The 25,681-nt window shown below is 37.9% G+C and overlaps 1 protein-coding gene across 3 annotated transcripts; it reads left to right on the top strand.

The window, feature by feature from the left end:
* Positions 1–814: 814 nt before the first annotated feature.
* LOC117397909 (gamma-glutamyl hydrolase) lies at positions 815–25,646 on the top strand. 3 transcript variants are annotated; one of them, XM_059013639.1, is made up of 9 exons: positions 815–1,112; positions 3,704–3,818; positions 6,179–6,229; positions 6,678–6,762; positions 7,492–7,630; positions 12,153–12,253; positions 16,037–16,130; positions 17,891–18,028; positions 24,897–25,646. In XM_059013639.1, exons 1-9 carry the CDS (start codon positions 1,013–1,015, stop codon positions 25,013–25,015), a joined length of 942 nt encoding a protein of 313 aa, XP_058869622.1. In that variant the 5' UTR covers positions 815–1,012; the 3' UTR covers positions 25,016–25,646. The 3 variants fall into 3 exon arrangements, with proteins under 3 accessions (XP_058869622.1, XP_058869623.1, XP_058869621.1); XM_059013640.1 differs by having other exon boundaries at positions 12,147–12,253; positions 17,891–17,931; XM_059013638.1 differs by having other exon boundaries at positions 816–1,112; positions 12,147–12,253.
* The last annotated feature ends 35 nt before the right edge of the window (positions 25,647–25,681 follow it).

Raw genomic sequence — 25,681 nt, 5'->3', positions numbered from 1 at the left:
ATATGTTATACCCATTCTGATATGTGCTATATCCATTCTGATATATGTTATATCCATTCTGATATGTGCTATATCCATTCTGATATATGTTATACCCATTCTGATATATGCTATATCCATTCTGATATATGTAATACACATTCTAACATATGCTATATCCATTCTGATATATGCTATACCCGTTCTGATATATGCTATACCCATTCTAACATATGTTACACCCGTTCTGATATATGTTATAGCCAAAAAGTTGAAATTTTGAATTGAACGGCCCCTCATAAAGGGCAGCCTGTTGTGTTTATTTTTTTTGTATTTGCTTGACAGACGCCCTTATGAGTGTATGTATGCAGATGTAGTGTGTTTAGGGACAGGCGTTTTGTATTTGTGCCGACAGCTTTTCTGTTTTACTTGATAAAATACAGCAAGTTGCTATAGTTACTATTATAATAATTATTTTCTATCTATCATTTTGTGGAAATAAGTGATTTTTAAACCTTTATTCTTACTTTATATTGCTGCACTTTTTTGGTTGGTACTATATATATATATATATATATATATATATATATATATATATATATATATATATATATATATATATATATATGCTTTTTCCCCACTATCTCACGGCATGGGTCCCAGAAAATTACGTGGCTATTCAGGTGGGTCGTGAGTTGGGAAAGTTTGGGAACCCCTGTTGTAAGAAATTCTAGCCTCTAAAAATCCTGTATCCCCTGGCACAGTGCGCATGCGTAAAGCCAGTTCCCTAAAAAAAAATCCCGGATATTCCTTTATCGTTCATGTACGTCATACTTCATGCACACTGGAGTTTATCGTTAGTTCAGTTCCGCGTAGAGAGCTTTAAAACAAGTGGTTGCTTATTAATCTTTAAACTATTTTTTTTCTTTTTGTAAAATTCTGCATAAATTTAATGAAGCTCCAACTACAGTAGCAGTGACATAGGTCTTATCAAATAATAATTAAACCAACAGTCTGAACGAGGATTAAGAAAATGTTTACTTTATGTGTCTTACTTTTAACCCTGATCAGCTGGTCCTGTGGCGCCTTCCCGGGAATTCTTAAACAGCAAATAAACGATAGGCCGATTATTGGTAAGTCAATGTTGTGCACATCTACTTTATTCCCTCTCACACTGTTGACGATATTTTCATTGGATTCTTGCTGTTAATGTGGCACGTGTTTACGACTGTAAATCACCCTGGATAAGGGCGTCTGCTAAGAAATACATCATCATCATCATCATCATCATAATAATAACGTATGCCTGCAGTTACTATGCTGCAATACAAACATTTAGGCAAATCTATACCTAGTAACAAGTTTAGCTTTTTTTCCAGAAGCGCATTACAGATGGTAGTTTGCACTTTATATTTTTATAGCACTTCAATGTATATTGGACAGAGAGCTACGTTGCAGGCAAAAGTATTGGCACTCGGCACTTCCTTAATGTAAAATAATTGAAGAAAACTAGGGTCTTATAATCGATTCATGATTAAACATATTCAAAAGCATGGGCTTTGGTCTATCAAAAATAATTAATTGATTAAGCTTGTCTACGTGAGTGCTGTATCAAAATGAAAAAGACATCTGAAAGAGTGTACTTCCAAAGATACTATCAAAAGACATCTGAAAGAGTGTACTTCCAAAGATATTATCAAAAGACATCTAAAAGAGTGTACTTCCAAAGATATTATCAAAAGTATCTTTGATACTTCTAAAAACCTTTGCAAAAATGCGACTGGAAGGTATACCCAATATTTCACAATATTTTGGAATAGAGAAAAAAAAGACTGCAACTTGCAACTTTTGCTCATCAGTGGAGGTGGTAGCGGTGTGTTGAGCCTAAAAAAAATAATAATTGGCTAACCTAAGTTGGGAGAAAATGAGAAACAATTGGCGACTACTAAATTAAAAAAAAAATGCTCAGGTCCAAGAGAACTGAGACATTCATGTGATTGAAGATCGAATGAATGCAGCCATGCATCAAAATATTCTGCAAAGTACAATGATACCATCTGCTTGTAGGCTGATTGGCAGAGAGTTTATCTTCCAACATGACAACGACCCAGAGCATACTGCTTAGTCAACTCTGGAATTCTTGAAGAAACAAAGATAACAGTTCTGGTATGGCCTTCGCAATCACCAGATCTCAATCCAATAGAAATGCTCTGGACTAATCTGAAAAAAGCTGTAGCCAAGCATCGTGCATCCAATCTGTCTGAACTGAAGGAAATATGCAAGACAGAAGGGCCCAGATTTCACCAAAAAGATGTAACATAGTGGTTATGGATGGTCATAAATGTCTGAAAGCCGTAATAAAAGCAAAAGGAGGACACACAAAATACTAAAGCAGGGATGCCAATACTTTTGTCATGAACAAATACAAATGAAATAAATGTGTTTATTTTTTGATAGATTATTTAAAGTGGTTGAAGTTTACTACATGCTTGTCCCTAATATGTTACCTTGAATTATGGTACAATAATCATAGGGTGCCAATACTTTTGTCTGCAACTGTACACCACTGACTTTCTGTTAACCTTTGAAACTGGTAAAAAGCAAAGAAATGGGAAGTTACATTGAATTTGACCAGTACTGACTAACAATGAAGTCACCTCGAAGTAAAATGTGCTTGGAAAGAGAGGAAAGGCCTGTAATGGTTTATATCTACATACATTTATTCAGTTTAATCACATTTCCAAGTAAGGATAACATTCTAAATATTTACTGTATTTAATACAGTTCTGCCACTCAGCTGCTGTTCTTTGAAAACTTTCTAACCCTTTCTAAAACAGAATGAAAAAGCATTTCCTGAACTGCAGATTTAAATTGTAACCCTCTCTAAATGAATGAAAGTGTATCTTGAACTGCAGATTTCAATTCTAACCCTCTCTAATTAATGAAAAAGTGTTTCCTGAACTGCAGATTTCAATTCTAACCCTCTCTAAAACAGAATGAAAAAGCATTTCCTGAACTGCAGATTTAAATTGTAACCCTCTCTAAATGAATGAAAGTGTATCTTGAACTGCAGATTTCAATTCTAACCCTCTCTAATTAATGAAAGTGTTTCCTGAACTGCAGATTTCAATTCTAACCCTTTCTAAAACAGAATGAAAAAGCATTTCCTGAACTGCAGATTTAAATTGTAACCCTCTCTAAATGAATGAAAGTGTATCTTGAACTGCAGATTTCAATTCTAACCCTCTCTAATTAATGAAAAAGTGTTTCCTGAACTGCAGATTTCAATTCTAACCCTTTCTAAAACAGGATGAAAAAGCATTTCCTGAACTGCAGATTTAAATTGTAACCCTCTCTAAATGAATGAAAGTGTATCTTGAACTGCAGATTTCAATTCTAACCCTCTCTAATTAATGAAAAAGTGTTTCCTGAACTGCAGATTTCAATTCTAACCCTCTCTAAAACAGAATGAAAAAGTGTTTCCTGAACTGCAGAATTTTATTAATTCATCAAAACGGTCCTTAACAAAACAGTCCTTAAACAACATTTCCATTTCCTTAAAATTGCTGGTTTTAAAATCCTTTTTTTCTGTCTTTTTTCCCCCTCTCAATATCAGTGTTGTCTCTTTAATAGAAATATTTAGCTCAGTATTTCTGCTGAACCAACGCACTGAAGCAGCTGAAATGGTTTTAAAAATCTCAGTGCAAGCATTCTGTTCCTTTAGGAATACTTACTCAGGAAACAGAAGATGACAACCTAAAACCATATGGGAAAACGTATATCCCATCGTCATATGTTAAATACCTAGAGTCTGCTGGCTGCAGGGTAACACCAGTCAAGTAAGTACAAGCCCTTCCCTTTATAGTAACACTGTATAGTATAGTATCAAATAAGTACCACGCAGCCTGCAGTCCCTGTTTTCACATACACTCACCACAACCACAGTTTATCACTAGTAGTTACGGTATTTGAAAGGGCTAACAAGTGTACCAATTGATTACAAATTCAGACAATCGGTTATTGGGGTATTGCTGTAAAGCAACTAGACGTACAGCTATTCATATTAAAGATAAATAAATAAACAAAAAAATTACACATTTTCACAACCAGTTTCATACACTAATACACACATGATTAAAACGCCATCATTATTATTATTAATCCTATGCGTAACACTCCCCCACTCCCTCTTCTCCTATATTGAGTAGTTTGGTCCAGAATCAGCTCGTCTCACTGTCCTAATGTAGCCGCTTAACAGCGAATGAGACTGGGCTTTTGAAACAGAAGTGCATCTGTTTGCAAAAAAAGATGTGTACGGCCACAGATACCCTTTATTTGTTTGTTGCGATTGAGTTGTATCTTTTAAATAAATGTTTAGCTTATATTATCTACGTAATGTCTTATATATGGGTCTAAAAATAAGAACTGTTCCAATTATTACATGTAATTGTAAAACGCTGACACTTAGCACAGCGTTAATACAGGTTCACTTCACCTCTACATTATTCACAAAACAGTTCAATATTCTACACGTGACGTACGGAAGCGGTGCTCTCCCTGCCCAAGAGAAGTGCGGGAGCGGCGCTCCCCCGCGACCCCCCAGCACTACACCCCTGGAATCAAAATGCATTAAAATAGTTTTTTTTTCATTTATCTACACATCCTACCCCACAAATTCCAAGTGAAAAAAAGATTCTAGAAATTTGTAGAAAATTAATTAAAAATAAAAACTGAAATAGCTTGGTTGGATAAGTGTCCACCTCCCTTGTAATAGCAATCCTAAATTAGCTCAGGTGTAACCAATCGCCTTCAAAATCACACACCAAGTTAAGTGGCCTCCACTTGTGTTAAGTTGTAGTGATTCACATGATTTCAGGATAAATTCAGCAGTTCCTGTAGGTTCCTTCTGCTGGGTAGTGCATTTCAAAGCAAAGACTCAACCATGAGCACCAAGGCGCTTTCAAAAGAACTCCGGGACAAAGTTGTTGAAAGGCACAGATCAGTGGATGGGTATAAAAAAATATCGAAGGCTTTGAATATCCCTTGGAGCACGGTCAAGACGATTATTAAGAAGTGGAAGGTGTATGGCACCACCAAGACCTTGCCTAGATCAAGCCGTCCCTCCAAACTGGATGACCGAGCAAGAAGGAGACTGATCAGAGAGGCTACCAAGAGGCCAATGGCAACTTGCAAGAGCTACAGGCTTTTATGGCCAAGACTGGTCAAAGTTTGCATGTGACAACAATATCCCAAGCACTCCACAAATCTGGCCTGTATGGTAGGGTTACAAGAAGGAAGCCATTACTCAAGAAAGCCCACCTTGAATCCCGTTTGAAGTATGCAAAAAAACACTCGGGAGATTCTGTAGCCATGTGGCAAAAAATTTTGTGGTCTGACGAAACTAAAATGGAACTTTTTGGCCTAAATGCAAAGCATTATGTTTGGTGCAAACCAAACACCGCGCATCACCCAAAGAACACCATCCCTACTGTGAAGCATGGTGGTGGCAGCATCATGTTATGGGGATGTTTCTAATCGGCAGGGACTGGGGCAGTTGTCAGGATAGAATGGAAAATGAATGGAGCAAAGTACAGAAAAGTCCTTGAGGAAAACCTGCTGCGCTCTGCAAGAAAGCTTTCAGCATGACAACGACCCAAAGCACACAGCCAAAGCTACACTGGAGTGCCTAAGGAAGAAAAAAGGTAAATGTCCTTGAGTGGCCTAGTCAGAGCCCCGACTTAAATACAATTGAAAATTTGTGGCATGACTTGAAGATTGCTGTCCATCAACGCTACCCAAGGAACTTGAAATATTGCCAAATCTAGGTGTGCAAAGTTGGTAGATACCTATCCCAACAGACTCGGGGGTGGAGACTTATCCAATTATGATCTTTCAATTTTGTATTTTTAATATATAATTTCTCTCAATAAAAACGTTTTTCCCCTTAACAGTGTGTAGTATGGTGTGGAGATAAGTGGGGAAAAAAATCCTCATTTAAATGCACGAAACTCTGAGGCACTAACACAACAAAATGTGGAAAAAGTTCAAGGGGGTGTAGACTTTCTATAGGCACTGTGTGTGTGTGTGTGTATATATATATATATATATATATATATATATATATATATAATGTGTGTGTCCTTTATTTTTTGAAATCCACAGTTTCTGTTTTTATATTGTTTATTTTCTAAACTTGCAGGTTGAATCTGACATTGCCTGAATATGAGAAGATTTTTAATTCAATAAATGGGTAGGTATCTAAAAACAATTCTGATTTAGCAGTCATTGATGTAATTAAACACACAAGTTTATCGCTAGTTTAGATTGTACCAGTGTGCTTTCTTATCCGAACAACGGGAGGGACCACCAACATCAGCCAATATTAGCTCTTTATATACTGTATGTGTTGTTTTTTTACAAACTTTTTCAAAGTTAATCCAAGCCACAGCGATGAGTGTATGAAATGGGTTCCCAAGCCACGTTGTTGATGCTGAGTCATTGGGATCCTTTAAGTTCCAATTTGACAACATTTTGGGATCAGTTACAGACTTGGAACAAGCATTGTTGTTCTTATGTTCTACTAGGAATCGTAAATTCTACACTGTTCTGTACTGTATAATGCAATGCCACAGAAATTGTAATGTATATTTTTGTATGGGAATGATTTTGATGATCAAGGCTTTTTCTCTCCCGGTTAGGATGATGTTCATTGGCGGTGCAGTTAATTTACTGACCTCAGACTTTGCCAAAGCAGCAGCAGTTTTCTACAAGCTTGCACTGAAGGTGAGGTTCGCAAAGAAGCAAAATCACCAGCGGTTTGTAAACTCCAAGCATCTTAACTGATACCAGCGGTCTTGCCTTTGTTCCTCAGGGAAAACATACATGTACATTTCACCCGTCTGTGTTCTTTGTGCCTATTTTCTTCTGGCATGTGTGTCATGGTAAATACTGCAGGATTCAATAAACTTGAAGGGAGACTGAGTATATTTATTTATTTCTTAGCTGACATCCTTATCCAGGGCGACTTACAATTGTTACAAGATATCACATTATTTTTACATACAATTACCCATTTATACAGTTGGGTTTTTACTGGAGCAATCTAGGTAAAGTACCTTGCTCAAGGATACAGCAGCAGTGTCCCAACCGGGGATTGAACCCACGACCCTCCGGTCAAGAGTTCAGAGCCCTAACCACTACTCCACTGTGTGGTCCAGTGGTTAAAGAAACAGGCTTGTTAACCAGGAGGTCCCTGGTTCAAATCCCACCTCAACCACTGACTCATTGTGTGACCCTGAGCAAGTCACTTAACCTCCTTGTGCTCCGTCTTTCGGGTGAGACGTAATTGTAAGTGACTCTGCAGCTAATGCATAGCTCACACACCCCTAGTCTCTGTAAGTCGCCTTGGATAAAGGCGTCTGCTAAATAAACTGCTATAAAAGTAAAGGGAGGAATAGGTGACCTCCTTTGGGGTTTGTCTTTATTAACTGACCGTTTCCTCCCCTCCATCAGGCCTACGTCTCGGGAGACTATTTCCCTTTGTGGGGGACTTGTCTGGGTTTTCAGCTGCTCACTGCGCTGGTTGCCGGGGACGACCTGCTGACCAACGCCACTGTAGAAAACAAGGCGTTGCCGCTCAAACTCACAGCTGGTAGGCAGGGGCCAGTATGAAACTAAGACTAAAGTATTTTTATTTGATAACTTATCAGGGATGGAAATAAGATACCTATTGCATAGCAGTTTCACCCAATGCAGGTTTTGATTTAGCCACAGTGTATAGGTAGCAAGCTCAGGCGTGTCTTATTAAACTCCCAGTAAAACAAGGAATTTATCAAACTGCTTTGTAATGGGAGCCTTATTTCCATCCCTGCTTATAGTTTATATGGCAATATAAAGGGGTTGAATTATATATGTTAAGAGGTTTCCTAAAGTAATATAAAGAATTTCACAGCACACTGCAGCATTCACAGGTGGTATCCAGTAGAAATTAAGATTTTCACAACCCTTAGATGCTATGCTACAGGGCTTGCTTTGTTTTTGTTCATGAAAGCTCAAATTTCTAGCTTTGCTGGAGACCCCAAACAACTTTATTCACAGCATTACAAAGCAACAGTGATGTAAACAAGAGCACTTTAATTCATTAGTGTTTTCTTTCCAGTTAAAATTAGTGTATTCCTCTTTGTAATTTCAGGTGGTGAAGCTACAGCTTCAATTGCAAGACAAACAGATAGGGTTTTGTAGACAGTGCTAGACAAACTTTATTATGCCTACATTCCTTTGTGCCAGCAGAACAGTATGGTATATCTCAGTGGCATTTTACAGAGAGAGAAGAGAAGCAATGCCTACATTTAGAAGTGGAAAGGAAAGGCTGCATTATGCCACAATTAAGTCAAATGGTTTTCACAAAGGGAGCATCAGAACTCTCATTCAATTCAACAATTTGAAGTTCTATTCTACAAGAACTTTACTGTTCCACCTCATCTGTAATATAGCATATGCCTGCCTTTAATTTCCTTGCAGTCAGATGACATTTCTTAGTTTTGCATTCATTACTCAAGTACTGGGGTTTTTATTTGTTATGACATGTATGTGTTCTTTGACTATGAATTCAGGAGCTGCTCTTCAGTACTAGTTGCCTGCCATAGATATCTGCAATGCTGGCTAGATCAGACCAAGTATCTGTATACAGTTATCTGTCGTGTATCCGCCCGTCACATCCACCATGATTAACCTCTTCAGCAACGTTAGTTTATTATTGAATAGAGAAGATTAGTTCAGATATTGTAGATTGTACCAAAGTTTTCGTACACTATGTCGTATGTGTTCCGTGCGCTGCCATTGCTGGTAGTGTCACGTGAGCTTCTCGATCTCCTGCCTATCGCTCAGCAGCAATTGCACGCACCCACATGGCAGACGGCTACCCTGTCACAAGGATTAATACCCTATGTCTTTCTAAACAAGGGATTTAGGGAAGCTCCCTAATAAAAGCTGAATCTCAAAACAATAATTGTGTGAATATAATCATTGCTACAGCTGTGTATAATGGTATTTAAAACAGGATTCATTCATCCAACTTTTTACAAATTCACCCTTACTCTGGTCCCACCGCGTTTACAAACGAGAGGAGGCCATTTGGCCCATCTTGCTCGTTTGGTTGTTAGTAGCAACATACGACGGATTACTGTATTACTTTATTTATATATTTATTGCATTTATGTAGCGCTTTTTATACAAAAGTATCGCAAAGCACTGCACAGAGAAAAAGAACAAACCACAATACATTTGTATTAGTAAGCGCCAGCACCCTCTAGTGCACAACAGTGTATTGCAGCAAAACAAAAGAAAGCTGCATCCTGTTGGATGGTGATGGCTCTTACTTATTAGACACTTTGGATGAACTAGCCCAGTGCTGCCCAAACACGGTCCAGGAGAGCCCCTATCTAGTAAGTTTTGTAGGTCACCCTAAATCGCTAATTTCTAAAAAGACTGGAAACACATGGAAGTTATTGATCAATTAAGCAAATAACTTGTTCAATTAAGGGAACTCTGGTCATTGGGCCAGTTTATATGCTGGGAAAATGTCATGACTTGTTTACAGTCATGACTTATTTAAGGTGGTACAGTCTGGATTACAATTTTAGTTAGCTTTGGTTTATGTTTAGTTTATGTTTGAATACAAATGTAATTCATTATACAAAAATCAAATACAACATGAAGTTTCAAAGCAGGAATTGTTAAATTAAACAAACCAAAATTATCTAAAATTATAATTCAGCCGTACCACCTTAAACAAGTCATGACAGTAGACAGATAAGTAGTGACATTTTCCCAGCATGTAATCCAGGCCATTGAGGGCTGAAAAGTGTAGTTCATTTTTTGTACCAAATGATTTCTAAGTGACTTCATTTAATAAATTACCTGCTTAATTGATCACAGTGAAATTCTTCCAGGTGTTAAGAAGTTGATGATTAAAGGTTACCTATAAAACCTGCTGGATAGGGGCTCTCCAGGACCGGGTTTGGGCAGCACTGATCTATCCTATAGATATCTATAGCAGGCAATTAAAACTGAAGAGAAGCTCCTGAATTCAGCTGAAAGCACCTTAGCATAGACTTATGGAAAGTTTTTCATCAAGTTGAGGAGCAGTGAGCTCAGGGGTACCCGAGGGTTCTGCCCCTGCTCTTAGCATTTCTGTGCTCTCTCTCAGCTGTTTGTAGCATAATCTTGGCTTCCGTTTATCCCATTAAATTAGAAACTGTTTCAAAAGTTACTTTAGTAGTTCCTGTATATGTCATGTGAAGGGAGTCTTTGTTATAAGAGACTTCATTTTGCACAGTTTGAGCAGCCAGAACTTTGCTTTTGGGGGCCCTCTCGCCTAAACTGCACAAAATGACATCTCTTACATAAGAGACACTCGACACATAAGTAGGGCTTCTGATTTCTGGTGTTTTACCCCAACTTTTACTCTCCTTTAAAAATGCAGTTTATACCTGTTAAGCCATTTGTGTATTTAAATCGCAACTGTGAAAAGCGTTAATAGTGGTATGATTTCTTTTATGTTTTTTTTTTGTTTCTGTGAAACAACTAAATGGGCTTTTAAATCATAAGTCTTTTTTATTTAAAAGCTGAAATGAATCTTCTTTGCTAATGTAAATACAGTTCCATATAACAATTGTAATAGTGTGACCAGCATAAAATACTTTATTTTTCATTATAGCTTTAATAAAGATTAGTCGCTCATTAACAGACATAGAAGGGATGCAATGTTTAGTTATACTTCTTTGTGACATATGTTAGTATCTCAGATAGAATAATCTTCATCCATGCCCCAGCTACAGAAACTGCCCCCCCCCCCCTCCACTTGTAAATGACAAATTAAGGCTTGGCCAATTTAAAAGCCAATTTAGTTGTTTCACAAAAAAAAAAAAACACACACATTAAATACATTTTACAATTAACACTTTTCTCGGTTGTGATTGAGATACACAGATTACTTAACAGTTTAATTCTTGTTCGAATCCAGGCTATGTCACAGCCGACCGTGACCGGGAGTTCCTAGGGGGCGGCGCACAATTAGCTGAGCGCTGCCCGGGTAGGGAGGGCTTAGGTCGGCAGGGGAATCCACGGCTCACCGCGCATCAGCGACCCCTGTGGCCGATAGGGCGCCTGTGGTTCTGCAGTGGAGCCGTCAGATCTGTGTTGTCCTCCGGCACTATAGGGCTGGTGGCATTGCTGTGGATCTGCAGTGCGAAAAATGACGGCTTGGCAGGAGCACGTTTCGGAGGACGCGTGTTCCAGCTGCCGTTTCCCGAGTCGGCGGAGGGGTTGTGAGCGGTGAGTGAAGGATACAGATAATAATTGGGCATACCAAATTGGAGAGAAAACCGGGGTAAAATATTGGCAACGACTAAATTTTTTTTTTTTTTAAAAGAAAAAAAAAACAAAAAAAACAGTTTAATTCTTAACCCTTTGCGGTCCATTTATTAATCGCGCGTCAGGCACTTCAGGTCCAATTAATTTTCACACGCGCAGTTAATTTTAGACGCGCTGTTTAAAAGTATTTTTTTCCCCACAGTCAAACGGGTTTAAATGGCCCTGCATATCAACAAAGCACTCACTAGGCATCTCCAGCCCCGCCCCACCCTTTCGTTTGCTATAGCGTTCACCTATGTAAGAAATAAATAATAATAATAGTCGTACATACCGATCGATCATCTCCGGATCACTTGTTTTATCACCAAACTCCTCAATAATGCGATCCAAGTCATTATTTTATTACTATAACATCTCAAAAAAGCTCTGCAAATGTCTGTGTTTTCTGTGCACTGATTCAGTCAGCCAACTTGTTTACTTACGACCGCCCCCGTTATCTGATACCAGATACCATGTATGACTATTCATGAGATATGCCTTTATTTATTTATTTATTCTACTTGTCTCGGCTCTTGTCGCTCCCACTCGGCAGTGAATGGTTTTCTCTGCTTTTTCCGGAGAAAAAACGACTAGAAACCTGTGTTTTGCGTTGCTATAATGATGTCGGACCCAGTCCGACAAAGGACCGGAAAGGGTTAAAGGAGAGTAGGAAAGTCGGGGTAAAACGCAGATAATAAGAAGCCCTACACATAAGGTGTTACCTTATTATAATGACTTTTTTGTTGTTGTTTAAGGTGCAGAATCCAGCCGAATGTTCCGGAATTTTCCTCCTGAGTTGATGAAGTCTTTGTCCCAGGAGCCACTGACTGGAAATTTTCATCACTATGGCATCGCAACACAGGCAAGTGTCCCAGTGGAGTGCATATACCCAAACACATTGAAACAGTGGCGGTGTTTACATGCAAGTTTTAAATGGCGCTACTATAGTGCATTCATGACGTGTCACACGCAAATGACGCATGATTGTGCTCATTCCAGAAGTGCACGGCAAAAGAAATGTGTGACTTTAATGTCATTACACTTTGGTGACAGTGCGCTCTAATTAGCCTAATTAGTCCCATAGCAACAAACTCCAGTGTCTTGCAAAATACTTAACGATAGACTTTCATGAAATAACACGATACCTCCTCCACTTCCCCTATGTAAAAGAACGCTCTTCTCTGGGATACAGTCTTTCTGTCCTCTGTAGCGTAAGTAAGATTTTCCTTATCCCAGTCTTACTAATACAAATCAGTTAAATATCCATCCATCCATTATTATCAATCCGCTTCTCCTGATGAGGGTCGCGGCTAAATTATATATAAATTGCTGTAACAGGGCGAGGTGCCCTGTACATTGTTTTGTTTGTTCATTTTTAGAACGGGGTACCCCTCCGCCCCTGTGTTATTTTGTATTTGTTTATTATAATTTTGTATTGTAATTTATATGACGGCGAAGCACCGCGTATTTTGTTATTGTTTTGTATTTTGACGGCGTAGCCGATTTGTTTTGTAGCGTGGATGGGTAGTCCCATCCACAGAAGTAATAATTCAACTCGTGCAGAAGGTGGCCATCTCCCGAATTAAGTGATTAATATTGTTGCTAATCAGGAGATGGTCACCTGAATATAAAAAGCCTGCAGCTCTCCAGCTCTGGGTGGGTGTGAGAGAGGAGAGAGCGAGCAGAGAGAAACTATTTAAAAAAGACAAAGGATCAGTGAAGGCTATTGCCCAGCCTGACCGTGTTATTTTGTGTTCGAGACTTGTTTATTTAAACCTTTTATTTTCGCTTTGTGAGCAAAGTCTTTTTGTTTAAATATTTTATTTATTTTTGTTGTTTTGCAAATAAAATGGCAAACGCCACCTTAATCTGCAGTACTGGTGTCCGTATTTTTCCCTTCCCGCTTCTGCCGTGACGTCAGACCACTCGTCCAGCCTGTCACAATTGCATATAGAGATGTTGATTTATACCATTATTTATTATTTCAGTGTATTATGAATGATGAATGAGAAATACTAGATCGTTATGACCAGCATTATTATCATAATAATAATACTATGAATTACGTAGCATTTTTCCCGCAGGATGTTTCAAGCTTCCACCCCTTCTGACAGCACGCAACACCAGGTTGACCAATTGTGAATTGTTTCACAGTCTCTGTTTTACATGTGAATCCTAAGAATAATTTCTGGAAAATAATAACATACCGCACATACGCACACTTAGCCTCAGCCACGCGTTAAAGGGCTTTATCTCCCCAACCACAGTAGCTACAGCGTCCAAACCAACTTTAATGTGAAGACCAATTGTGAATTGTTTCACAAGCTCTCCTTTACATGTGAATCAAACAAATAAATTGTGAAAAACAACAACATACCGCATATACGCACACAGCCTACCTGACACGTGTAAATGGCTTTATCTCCTCAACCACAGCAGCTACAGCGCTCAAACCAATGTTAATTTAAAGGATGCCAAATGTGAATTGTTTCACAGTCTGTGTTTTACATGTGAAGCCTAAGAATAATTTGTGAAAAAACAAATAATTGGGAATATCAAGCCATTTTACGCATGTCAGACTAAGTGTGTGCGCATATATGCAGTGTGTTTTGTTTTTCACAAATTATTCTTAGGATTCACATGTAAAACAAAAGCAGTGAAGCCATTCACAACTGGTCTTCTTTAAATTAAAGTTGGTTTGAACGCTGTAGCTGCTGTAGCTGCTGATCCAGGAGCATCGTCTGATGCGCCTGGAATACAGAAGGACGTACCGTCTGATTGCAGGCACCGCTGCCAGGCAGGATCGGCAATACAGCCACCTTTTAGAAAGGCTGGACCACGCTGATCAACATCACCAAGAGGTTGTTGCGTTGCACGCCAAATTTCTGCGCACAATACGATTCCTTTCCTGTAAACCCATTGCATGGGACTGAAGGAGTTCTTCCCATGCAAGACTTAATCTAGCCAGTGTTTGTTTGCATCTTCTCCATCCATCCATTTTTGTCGCAACTACGTTGTAAGTAGGCCTATGATTTTATATACCCTTATAACTAATTAGCAATTACACACAAATTATGTATTTATTATATTAACAGCGTTTGTATGTTTCCACATTTTCAGCATAATTAATTGTAACATTTCAACAAAGTACCTGTGTTTGAAACCAACACATCATGAGTTGTTTTTAATATATTTGTTCCACATTAACGCATATTTGTGATTATTGAACGCATACTACTTTTGTTTAGCACATTTACGCATTTGGCTAAGACTAATATATATGGGTGTGTGAAAGGACATCAGTAGCCAAAGAAGCATAAGAAAAGCAGTAATGGGAATTGGTGAGTGCTGTCGTTTTTTGTACACATGATACTTCTACCATTTCTAAACACAGGAGCTCTTAAAATAAACAAATACCCTGGGCCAGATGAGATCCTCCCAATAGTACTCAAAGAAATGAAAAAGTTATTTACAAACCGCTAACCAAGTTCATGCAACAGTCTCTTGACACGGGTTGTACCGACAGACTGGAAAATAGCAAACGTAATACCGATCCACAAAAAGGGAGACAAAACCGAACCAGGTAACTACCAATAAGCCTGACTTCTATTATATGTAAACTTATGGAAACTATAATAAGAGCCAAAATGGAAAATTACCTATATGGTAACAATATCCTGGGAGACAGCCAACATGGTTTTAGGAAAGGGAGATCATGTCTAACTAACGTACTTGACTTTTTTGAGGATGCAACATTGAAAATGGATAACTGCAAAGCATACGACATGGTTTATTTAGATTTCCAGAAAGCTTTTGACAAAGTCCCGCATAAAAGATTAATTCTCAAAGTGATGGTAATTACATAATTTGATTTAACAGAATTGTTTTGTATTAAGTAAGAGATTTTTTTTTCCTAACTGGTTTGTGATGTTTGCTATCAATCTGTGTTTGCTGTGGTATTTTGTTGAACTTGCTTTGAGCTTGACTGGAGATTCCTAAGTGACATTCAAATGACACTAACTTTTCAGTTCCTCCTACTCTGTCTATATATGCAGAGTAGGTGGGGCTGGGAGAGTTGAAAGTCATAATGCCACATGATTTGAATGGAATGAGGAAGCTCAAAGCTAACTCAATATGGGAGCAACAGAATCCAGAACCGCTTCTGATGATTCTGTTTCAGCTTTTTAATGGTACAGACATTATGTTAATATCTTGCTTTCTATTGAACATTGTTAAACTGGGCAGTTTGTTTTACGTGAAGTAAAAGCATGTAAACAGTGAAACTGAATTCCCACACTCAGGTGGGTGAGCACACCAACAACTAAATATAGTACAAAATATAGATTTAAATAACATTCTGTCCTGCTAAGAGTTGAATTTACTGTTTTAGACCCATGATAAAGTGTGCATTGATTAGATTCCTGTACCGTTCAGTTGGTAGCAGCATGTGTAAATGATGCATGCCAGAGGTCTTTCAGATAATAGACAGTATCATATCTTACAGGATTGGATATGATTTATTTATTAAGTAATTTTATAGATATTGGGCCCCCTTTGTGGCTTTGTGCCTTGACAGGGAGTCATGTTTTGATAATTTATTAAAGAAAAAGCTGACTGTTTTGCCATGTTTTATATTCTCCTGCAGACATTTGAAGGAAATGAGAGACTGGAAAGTTTCTTTTCCATCCTGTCTACGAACAAGGCTAAGGAAGGAGTGGAGTTTGTTTCAACAATAGAAGGTGACTTGTTGACAAGACAAAGGACAAGACTTTGTTTAAGCTTGCAATGCACAGCTTGAACCTATTTTTGTCAGACAAAAAAGGCATTTAATATTATCAAATTAAGTAAGAAATAACTTTGTGTTAGAAGTGTAGAGTACAAATCAAATGAGGTTATAATGGGGTTGTATAATGCAATCCTGAAACTGCACTTACTGCGTTCAGTTCTGGTCCCTGCATTACAAAAAGGACATTATTGTCCTGGAGAGAGTCCCGCAAACAGCAACCAGATTAATCCCAGGGCTAAAAAGTATGAGTTATGAAGTAGAAGTTAGGTAACTGAATCTATGTAGCCTAGAATAAAGAAAGGTTTGGGCATACTTCATGGAAGTGTTTAAAATCTTAAAAGGAGTTAAAGCCTAGCCAATACTTCAAACGCAGCAGAGAGACCAGGACCAGAGGATATAGTTGGAAACTAGGTGGCTCGAAAGCCACAGGCAGCGACTACTGAAACAGAACGTGTTATACAAATTGAATCTAAACAAGAGCCCATTAGTTAAGATTGGGCTTGCTACTATTCGATTTTAATTTTGCCAAATCGACGATTAATATCGACGCTTATTTTAGAAAGAATGTTTTTTGATCTTTATTTTTTCAATTCAAGCAAAGAATGGGTGAAATTGACCTTTATGAAACTCCTTTATCATATTCAACATGCAACAAAACCATGGTTACCAACATTTTAATTGAAATAATGTTTGGTCGCAGCTGAGCTATACATTTAAAAAAATGTCTCAAACCGTAGTAAACGCAGCATATAGAAGTGTATTGCACAGACATTTATAGCGTACATTTACAAGTAAAAACAATATGCACAGAACAAAATATTAGATAGTTGAACAGAACTAACTTGCACTTATTAATCGGAGTCTGAGCTCCCACTCTCCTGCTTCAGCACAGCCGGACTCAGAGTCACTGGAAGGTAAGGCAGACGGGCCCACTTCGTCCTGCCGCGGAGACTTCAGCCGTTGTCCATGGTATTGTGCACAATATTCATTAAGTGTTTTTCTCTTGTGCCCCATTTTCAAGTCAAACTAGTAACTATGACCGTATACCTAAAGCAAAAGCTTACGTACACCTTAACACGCTAATTTCAAAGTAGGCGCTTTGAATGACAGGCGCTGTAGCTGGCAAATAAGAGCATTCTAGCACTGCTTCAGTCAATGAGATCTGTCAGAACAGGGTGAAACTGCAGTAGCCTACCATCAGACCACCGAGATGACTGACAGTGACCGTGACAGTGAAAGGAGACGGGACAGACAGCAAGTATAAAAACTACACAAACTAGCGAGGATTTCTAAGTGATTGTTTTTGGTAAGAAAATAAAAAAAATAGCGAGTGGTTTTACCAACGTTTATCGTATATAAATTTATTTCAGTCAAACAATGTACTTTTTTACAAGAGAATAAGAACAATTTTCAAACAAGAGGCCATTTGGCTTATTAGTGCTTGTCCAGTTCCAAGCAGCTGATCCATCTTATTTAAGTGTTAAAACCAATTCAAAGAGTGATTCGCCTCAAAGATGTAGAATCACAGGCCCCATTTGATAACGATTTAAGCTGAGTTTTACTGCTGGCACTGTGCCAGCATTGTAAGCATAGTAATCGGAATTGTAAGCATGGATACATATGTTACTAACATACTCATTCTTTTTAGAAAACCATAGTATTACTTGGTTCTAAATGATACTTGGAACTCATTATTGCTTTTTTCATCTGTAGGAAAAAAATATCCCTTCTATGGAGTCCAGTGGCACCCAGAGGTGAGTCGGTTTCAGTGGCATCCAGACCAGGAGTTCCCTCACTCGGTGAACGCGGTGCGAGTGTCCTACCTCACTGCAGATTTTTTTGTTAATGAAGGTACTGTTTTTTTTTCTTAATGACACAGGATATACAAAAGGAGCAGTGACCGATGCTTTAAAACCCTGTTTTCTTATCAGCAGAACATAGTTCCCATTGTTAGGTCTTTGTTTACCGAAATTATTTGGATGAGTTTCTTTCAAAACTACACATCTGAGGTATATGTAGTGAATAGATGGGCATGGAACTATTTTGCTAGTTACAATCACTTTACTACAATGTGCTAATAATAGAAAATGGGGTCTGTACCAGGTTGGCAAATCAAAAAAAGAATAACTTCAGGAAAACGAATGTATAGACTGGTAATAAAAAAGATTTTAAAGCATTAGCTACTGCCAAAGATATTTTAAACCACAATTCACCATGCTCCGTTTGAGTAAATCACTGCCCACCATTACAGAACACTCATATGTGAGTATTATCTTATTATAGAATATCAGATATGAATTTAAATGTATATGGAATTTGACACGTCATGTGATTCATGCTTATGAATCATTCATATTTGGGTTTGTGACAGGGAGAGCGCTCTTTTATTAAACAATTTAACAAAAAAACATGTTTAAACAAAACGGATCTCAGACACAAAACAAGTACTGTGCTGGGAAGTAGCAATTGTTTCCCATTTGTTTTCTTTTTACTTTCGTTTTAGATCTTCTCCGCTTGCTCTCGTTCTCTCCTCTGAACAACTACCAAGAAACATAGAAAAGCTGCAGGCTTATATACTTGTGACCTTCTCCGAATTAACACTCAATTAATCAGTTTTGGAGATAATCACATTTTGCACACGTTTTGTGGAATGGGGCTTTCCCCATCCATGCTGCCAAACAAAAAGATTGTATTTTAAATAAATACAAAATGCATTCAAATCATATCAAAACATACTCGTTTTAAATACACAACACCATACATTTTTTAATTTCACACACAAATTCACCCGTTCCCAAACAACACATTATTTTAAATAATACATTCTCCTGTCACCAATAAACAACAAACAGTACATCTATTTACACTCAGGCCTCTCTATGTGCAGGGCTTTTCTACCCTGCCACAGGGGTATTAGACATTTTCATAACTGATTTCAATCAGGAGTATACATTTATTTCAAGCACATAATGACACACATTATATATTAAATAAATGTGGAAAAAAATGATTTGTTATTCTTGCAACTGTGTTACCATTCAGTAGAGCGAAAATTGTAAAGGGGTACTTTTTTTTTATGTTTTTTTTTTGTATTTCTTAGCAGATGCCCTTATCCAGGGTGACTTACAATTGTTACACGATATCACATTATTCTTACAGATTATTTTTTTTACATACAATTACCCATTTATACAGTTGTCTTTTTACTGGAGCAATCTAGGTAATGTACCTTGCTCAAGGGTACAGTAGCAGTGTGTCCCCCACCTGGGAATGAACCCACGACCCTCCGGTCAAGAGTCCAGAGCCCTAACCACTACTCCACACTGCTCTGCCCCTACTTGAGCTGAAACCTCCAGACAGAAGGGGTACAGTTGTAAAAAAAAAAAGTTTTAAAATAAATAAATAAATAGTAGTACATGTGCATCACATAGAAGTAAATGTACATTGTGGCCGATTTTTATTTCATTTTTGTTTTTTAAATTGCACACACCAGGAAACCCTCTTAATTGGCATAGCCAGCTTGTTTTTTTAAGAAGAACCCAGGATACAAAAATGTAGACAACTATACATTTAAAATCATCGTTTCTCACACACATTTCTCGTTAGTCAATAACTACATATACTTTGAACAAGAAAGTAATTATGAATCAACTATTTAAATGTGCCCAGTAAAACTACATTTTGAATGTCAAGCAGTAACTGATTCCAGAATTCAGGAGCTCTTGACATACCAAATAATAAGTGAGCTTTAACTGCTGGTTTCACAAGCCCAGAGATGCCAATATTTGAGAGTGAACAAAACAGCACTTGCCAAGCAAAATTCAGGATAGTAAAATAGGGTCTGTGAAACTTGATACATGTATTCAGTCAAATAAAGTTAAGATAAAATATTTAGTTTTCTTAAATAAATGCTGTATTTTCTTAAAAAATAAATGTTCCTCTGGATCTCAAATGCAACTTGTTTACATCAGAAAGTCACTCCCTTTTACTTGTCAGAAAATAGCCACACACACTTTCAATTGTTCTTGTTAATTTCTATTTTTGTGGCACCATCCTTTCCCCTGTTTGAGCTTTAATAATAATAATAATAATAATAATAATAATAATAATAATAATAATAATAAGCCTAAAACATTGAACCTACAAAAGAAGCCACACAAAATACTTTCAGTGCAGGCACACACAAGGCAGGAGCTCTTGAACTGTTTCATCCACTGGTTTGGGCCTATTTGCAACACTAAGCATTTAATAATGTACATGTTTATTTTAAGCACAAAGTTGAAATTTTCTGATTCATTTTATGTTAACATGGAAATAAAAATGGAAGAAAAAATAGTGCTCTAAAAACAAACACTAATTGCTTACGTCGTGTAAGTTTAATAATAATAAAAAAAAAGGTTTAAACTTAAATGGTCCGTGTACAGCTTAAAACAAATCTTAACATTCTGTTAATAAAAAAAAGTTTAAAATGATTTTTCACTCTGGCTTCTATGGGAATCAAATGTCTGGCAACTTCTTTTTTTCAAAAGTTGCTTGTTTAAACATGGGGTGTATTTTATAATTCGCTGGATCACCAGGTTTGTCTCCATTAACATCAAGTCACAAAGAAAAAGCTGTAGTTACTGCGACGAGTATTTATTATGTCTACATGTTTTCTGCAGAGAATATGGCTTTCCAACACCTTGTATCCTCATAATCGGGTTCACATAACTGGTACGTGGCAGGTATGCATGTGGACCAATAAAAAAAATGCAGACTTGGTTATTGTTGTATAAGACGCAAGCCTAGCGTCATATTTTTAATAGAAAAGCATTTATAATAAAGGCAGAGACGGTGCTCACGGTTTGAAGGTGAGCTATACATGCCTAATTTATGAATTATTGCAGAAGAGTGGGAGTTTACAGGGTTTGTCAACATGATCAACCCTGCCCACCTGCTCCACAAGTGAAACAGAAAATAAATATATATGTATTGTAGTGATCTCTGTTAATGCTGGCAGGCGCATCACACAGAGTGAGGCAATCCACACACAGGCGGAGGGCGGGCGCGAACCCGGGACCTCTCGCACTAAAGCATAGCGCCGATATTGCTGTACAAAAGAGCCGGCTCCTTTGCAAGGAGTGTATATCAGGCGTATGCCCCTATGTTTGATTACGTCACCTACCAGCCCTGCTGCTGCCTACCCCCGTGCACGCTACACTCTCCCCTGCTAGCCTCAAGTCCGCCCCGGACTTGCTCACCAGGCCACAGTCCGACGAGTGTGTGACTGGATACCTGCGTCCACTTCTGACACCAATGTAGAGAAATAGGTTAATGCAGGCAGGTGCAACACACAGGGCGAGGCAATCCACACACAGGTGGAGGGCGGGCGCGAGCCCAAGACCTCTCGCACTAAAGCATAGCACCGATACTGTTGTATCTTTTGCAAGGAGCGTATATCGGACTTGTGTCATTGTGTGTGATTACATCACCTACCAGCCCTGCTGCTGCCTGCCCCTGTGCACGCTACAGTATCTTAATTTTTCACCAGCACCTTCCTTCCATTCTATTATTTTCGCCATTTTCTGCAATGTGAACTGTAGTACTGCACTGTAACTGTACTTGTTTGTGGACCAATGAAATAACAACTTGCCAAGACAGCCGTCTGCAAGCACCAATGCAATGGTGTACGGAATGTAAAAACAACTGCCTTATTTTTTCAGGATTTGTTTCTGTTACTTTGCCGAGATCGATTTATATAATAATTTAGCGGTGTTACGCTGGAAAAACCCTTTACACCAACTGTCATAAATGTGTTAATAGCTTTAAAAAAAAAAAAAAAAAAAAAAACCATCAGGAATTTGATTTGCATTGATCATATCAATAGACCCGGGGGACTGAGTAAAAGCGGAAAAACGCCAATTAGCAGAGATTTTTCATCTCTGTAAATTAAAACATGTTTAATATGGTAGTTAAATGACTGATTAGCATCTTGGACTCCCTATTGTTTAGGTAAGAAAGTACAAGGCTAGTGCTAATAGGGGTCTGTGAAACCAGCTGTAAATAATTAGAAAATTAGATAAGAACTAACATCCCTATAAAGCAGTAGTTTTCAAACTTATTAGGCCCCGTACCCCCTTCCAAATAATCTAGTCTACCGCTTACCCCCATCTGATTTAGGGTAGTAATTAGGGGTCTACCTAATTCGTGATTTCGCGGAAATCAGGAAATTGAGTGGTCACCGCGAAATTCACGTCTTTTAGGGGCCAATGCATACCGGACTAGTACGGAGAGAAAAATAAAAGAAATCTAATTTAAATGAACTACTGCAAACCGCAAGCGACACAAACTACGTATCTTAATTCTGTAGCTAGGGTTTTATATTTACACCGTCCTGTGTGCACGGGGGGGGGGGGGGGGGACCAAACCGTCCTTAGACAAATAACATTTAAAAGAATACTCCAAAGCAGTTAACTTTCTTGTTTACTGACAACAATGTTTTAAACAGCCTATCTATCAGTGCGTCTGTACTGGCTTTTCTGTTACCTGTACTGTACAGTAGGAGGTGGGACAAAGTCAGTGTTGCATTGCTATTTTGATTTAGGTTGCTAAAATCTAGTTTTCAGCATTGAAGGTAAAATACCAAAAATGGACAACAAAGCAAAAGAAAAGAAAAGTATATTTCGGCTAAGGGTCGTGTCAAGACATTTCCCAAAGAAACTTTACATGCAGATGGAGGTAAATTGTTTTACATCATGTAATGTGTCTGAAGAAAATACGGTCTATCACTATTTAGCTTCAGAATCACACATCAAATGAAAGGCTACTACCTGCTAAACAGAACGTAAAAAATAAAAAAAAACAGCTTTCAGAAAACAAACTGGAACGTCAGAGCAGACAAAGTATTCCTGTTGGTTGTAGCCAAGTTAAATCATGCAGTTAGAATTGTAGACACTTTTTTTTTCTTTTAGGAGGCTGTGTGGTCCAGTGGTTAAAGAAAAGGGCTTGTAACCAGGAGGTCCCCAGTTCAAATCCCACTGACTCATTGTGTGACCCTGAGCAAGTCACTTAACCTCCTTGTGCTCCGTCTTTCGGGTGAGACGTAGTTGTAAGTGACTCTGCAGCTGATGCATAGTTCACACACCCTAGTCTCTGTAAGTCGCCTTGGATAAAGGTGTCTGCTAAATACAATGTATAGGCAAGTCTTCACACCACAGAGACAGAGAATGTCAGCAGCAACAGCTGGGGGATGTTGCATGCTTGTCGTTAACAAATGACAGCACTCCGTTTTAGGCTTTTATAGTGATCTGAAATATTATCCACTTCGGTTTATTTAATGTTTAAACAGGTCAGCGAAATCCTAATTTTATTCCATTTATTCTCAGCGATTTAAGTAGACCCATAGTCATAATATACCTACAAAATAATGGTATTTTCTAATTTCTAGATTAAGTACTGTAAATGGAAAACTGCTGTTAAACTTAATTAAATAAAATGTTATTAGTTAACAACGGTGCAAATGCACCAACTAAAAATGCTATGTAAAATTATTCCAATAAGTATCCAATAAGTATGCCGAAACGAGTCCAAATTAAAGGTTATGCTTCTGAGAAACAAAACTAAGGTTCCAAACAAAATAAAAAAAGCAATTGTCAACAAAAGTCATGCATTTCTTCAAACAAATGCAGACGTGTAGAGATTAAACAGATTTTTTTTTTATTGAACTCAAATTGTGTCGTTGAACACAAGCAGGGACAATGTAAAATGCTATCTGTGTCTTGTGTGGTATCGAATCCAGACAGAATAAGCACATTATTTTGAAGTGAGTATTTCCAAAAGCTAGTTTGTTAAAAGTAGAAAGGAGATATTTATATCAGGCAGTCAAAAATGACTTTTAGCAACAACAAAAAAAGTGCAGTAGTCAGATGGTGTTAATCAGGTGTAAGACAATTACTTGTTGATGTGCACTCCCTGTATGATATGAACACACTCAACAGGTCTGGAGTATGGAATTCAATTCCAGACACTTCCCAATCCCAGGAGTTAGGGATTCATTTTTTTTTTTTAATCCCAGCATTCCATTTTTGTAGTAATAATAATAATATCAGGCTTTTGCTTTTTGTATTAATTACCGGTGTGGAGGCGTAGGGTAATGCACTCACACGACAAAGGAGTTCTTCAACGAATTAATTAATAATGAAAAAACACATACAAGCATTGCAAGTAAAGATAACAGTCGTGTCACTCCAGCTCCAGTGCAGAACACGTGAGTGATTTCACTGTCTAAGTAGGGCAGCCCAGCTGCCTGCTCAACTCAATAATACGGTTATTTAAAAACTTAAAGATAGATAAAACACTGAACTGATTAAACTACTAACACTGGACATTTAAACTTAACAGAAAGGAAATGTACACCAGTATGGCTGTGGTTTTATGTTAAAGGAGATTCAACATTGCTGATTTGATTTCTAAGTCACAAAGTACTGCAATGTGGTAAAAATGCGTTGTCCACCATTACAGGATTTTTCTGGCGTACCCCTTGACGAGAGCTTGTGTACCCCAGTTTGAAAATCACTGCTATAAAGAAACCTGAGTGTTTCTGAATAGTTACATACAACTCTCTCACAGTTTTTCTAAAACAGATCTTGTAGATAGCATGGCACGTGAATTGACTTGCTTTACAAACTAGGGAAATTTCTCATTTTCAGTGTTTGTTTCACACAGATGTCCTTTCTTGCAGCTCGGAGGAGTTCCCACCACTTCTCAAGTGCTAAAGAAGAAGACGCTGCTCTGATATACAACTACTCTCCGCTGTACGTAGGAAATATCTCCAGTTACATGCAGATCTACTTCTTCTAGGGTTCCTGGAAGCAGTGACACACACAATTACTCTCCAACTCCAACAGGCTTTCTCAGGTGACCCAGAATTAAACTAATGAAAATGAGCCTTTGCGCTGAAAGTGTTGCATAATGTGTCTTTAATATGACAAGCCCAGTACTTACTGTTCCTGCCTTGTGTGCACTGTGCAGGTTTCTGTGGTATTAAAAACACTTTTTTTAAATTATACACCGGATGTGAAAGGATGAGATTAAATAAAGCATTTATTTAGCCCACAGCTTTCTTGAAAAATTGAATTTATATATATTGTAACAGATCAATGAGGTGGGTTAAAAGCCTCCCTGCCAAGCTAATTGTTTTTGTTTAATTTAATTGTATTGTTTAATTGTATTATTTGTTAATTGTTTTATTGTTTTGGCAGTGGCTCGTTATTGTAAATTAGAGTCAACTGCCAATATTTAAACCTACGTTTGGTTTATATATGTTTGTGTAAAAGTGTTTAGATGTTGTGTATGTCAGGTAAACAGCTTAGTTGTCCTACAGGTTAGTCAGGGAGCTGCTTATGTTTAGTAAGTGCAGGTAAGAGCTAGGTTTGTGTTTGTTTATTTTTGTTTTATATAATAAAAGTGCGCATAAAGCTCTGAAAATCAAGTCTCAGTCTCTGGGTCATGTTTTTATAGGGAGGG

This window comes from Acipenser ruthenus, chromosome 46, assembly GCF_902713425.1.
Source record: "Acipenser ruthenus chromosome 46, fAciRut3.2 maternal haplotype, whole genome shotgun sequence".
Classification (NCBI taxonomy): Eukaryota; Metazoa; Chordata; class Actinopteri; order Acipenseriformes; family Acipenseridae; genus Acipenser; species Acipenser ruthenus.
Note: the sequence above shows the minus strand (reverse complement) of the source record. Positions and strands in the feature narration are given on the sequence as shown.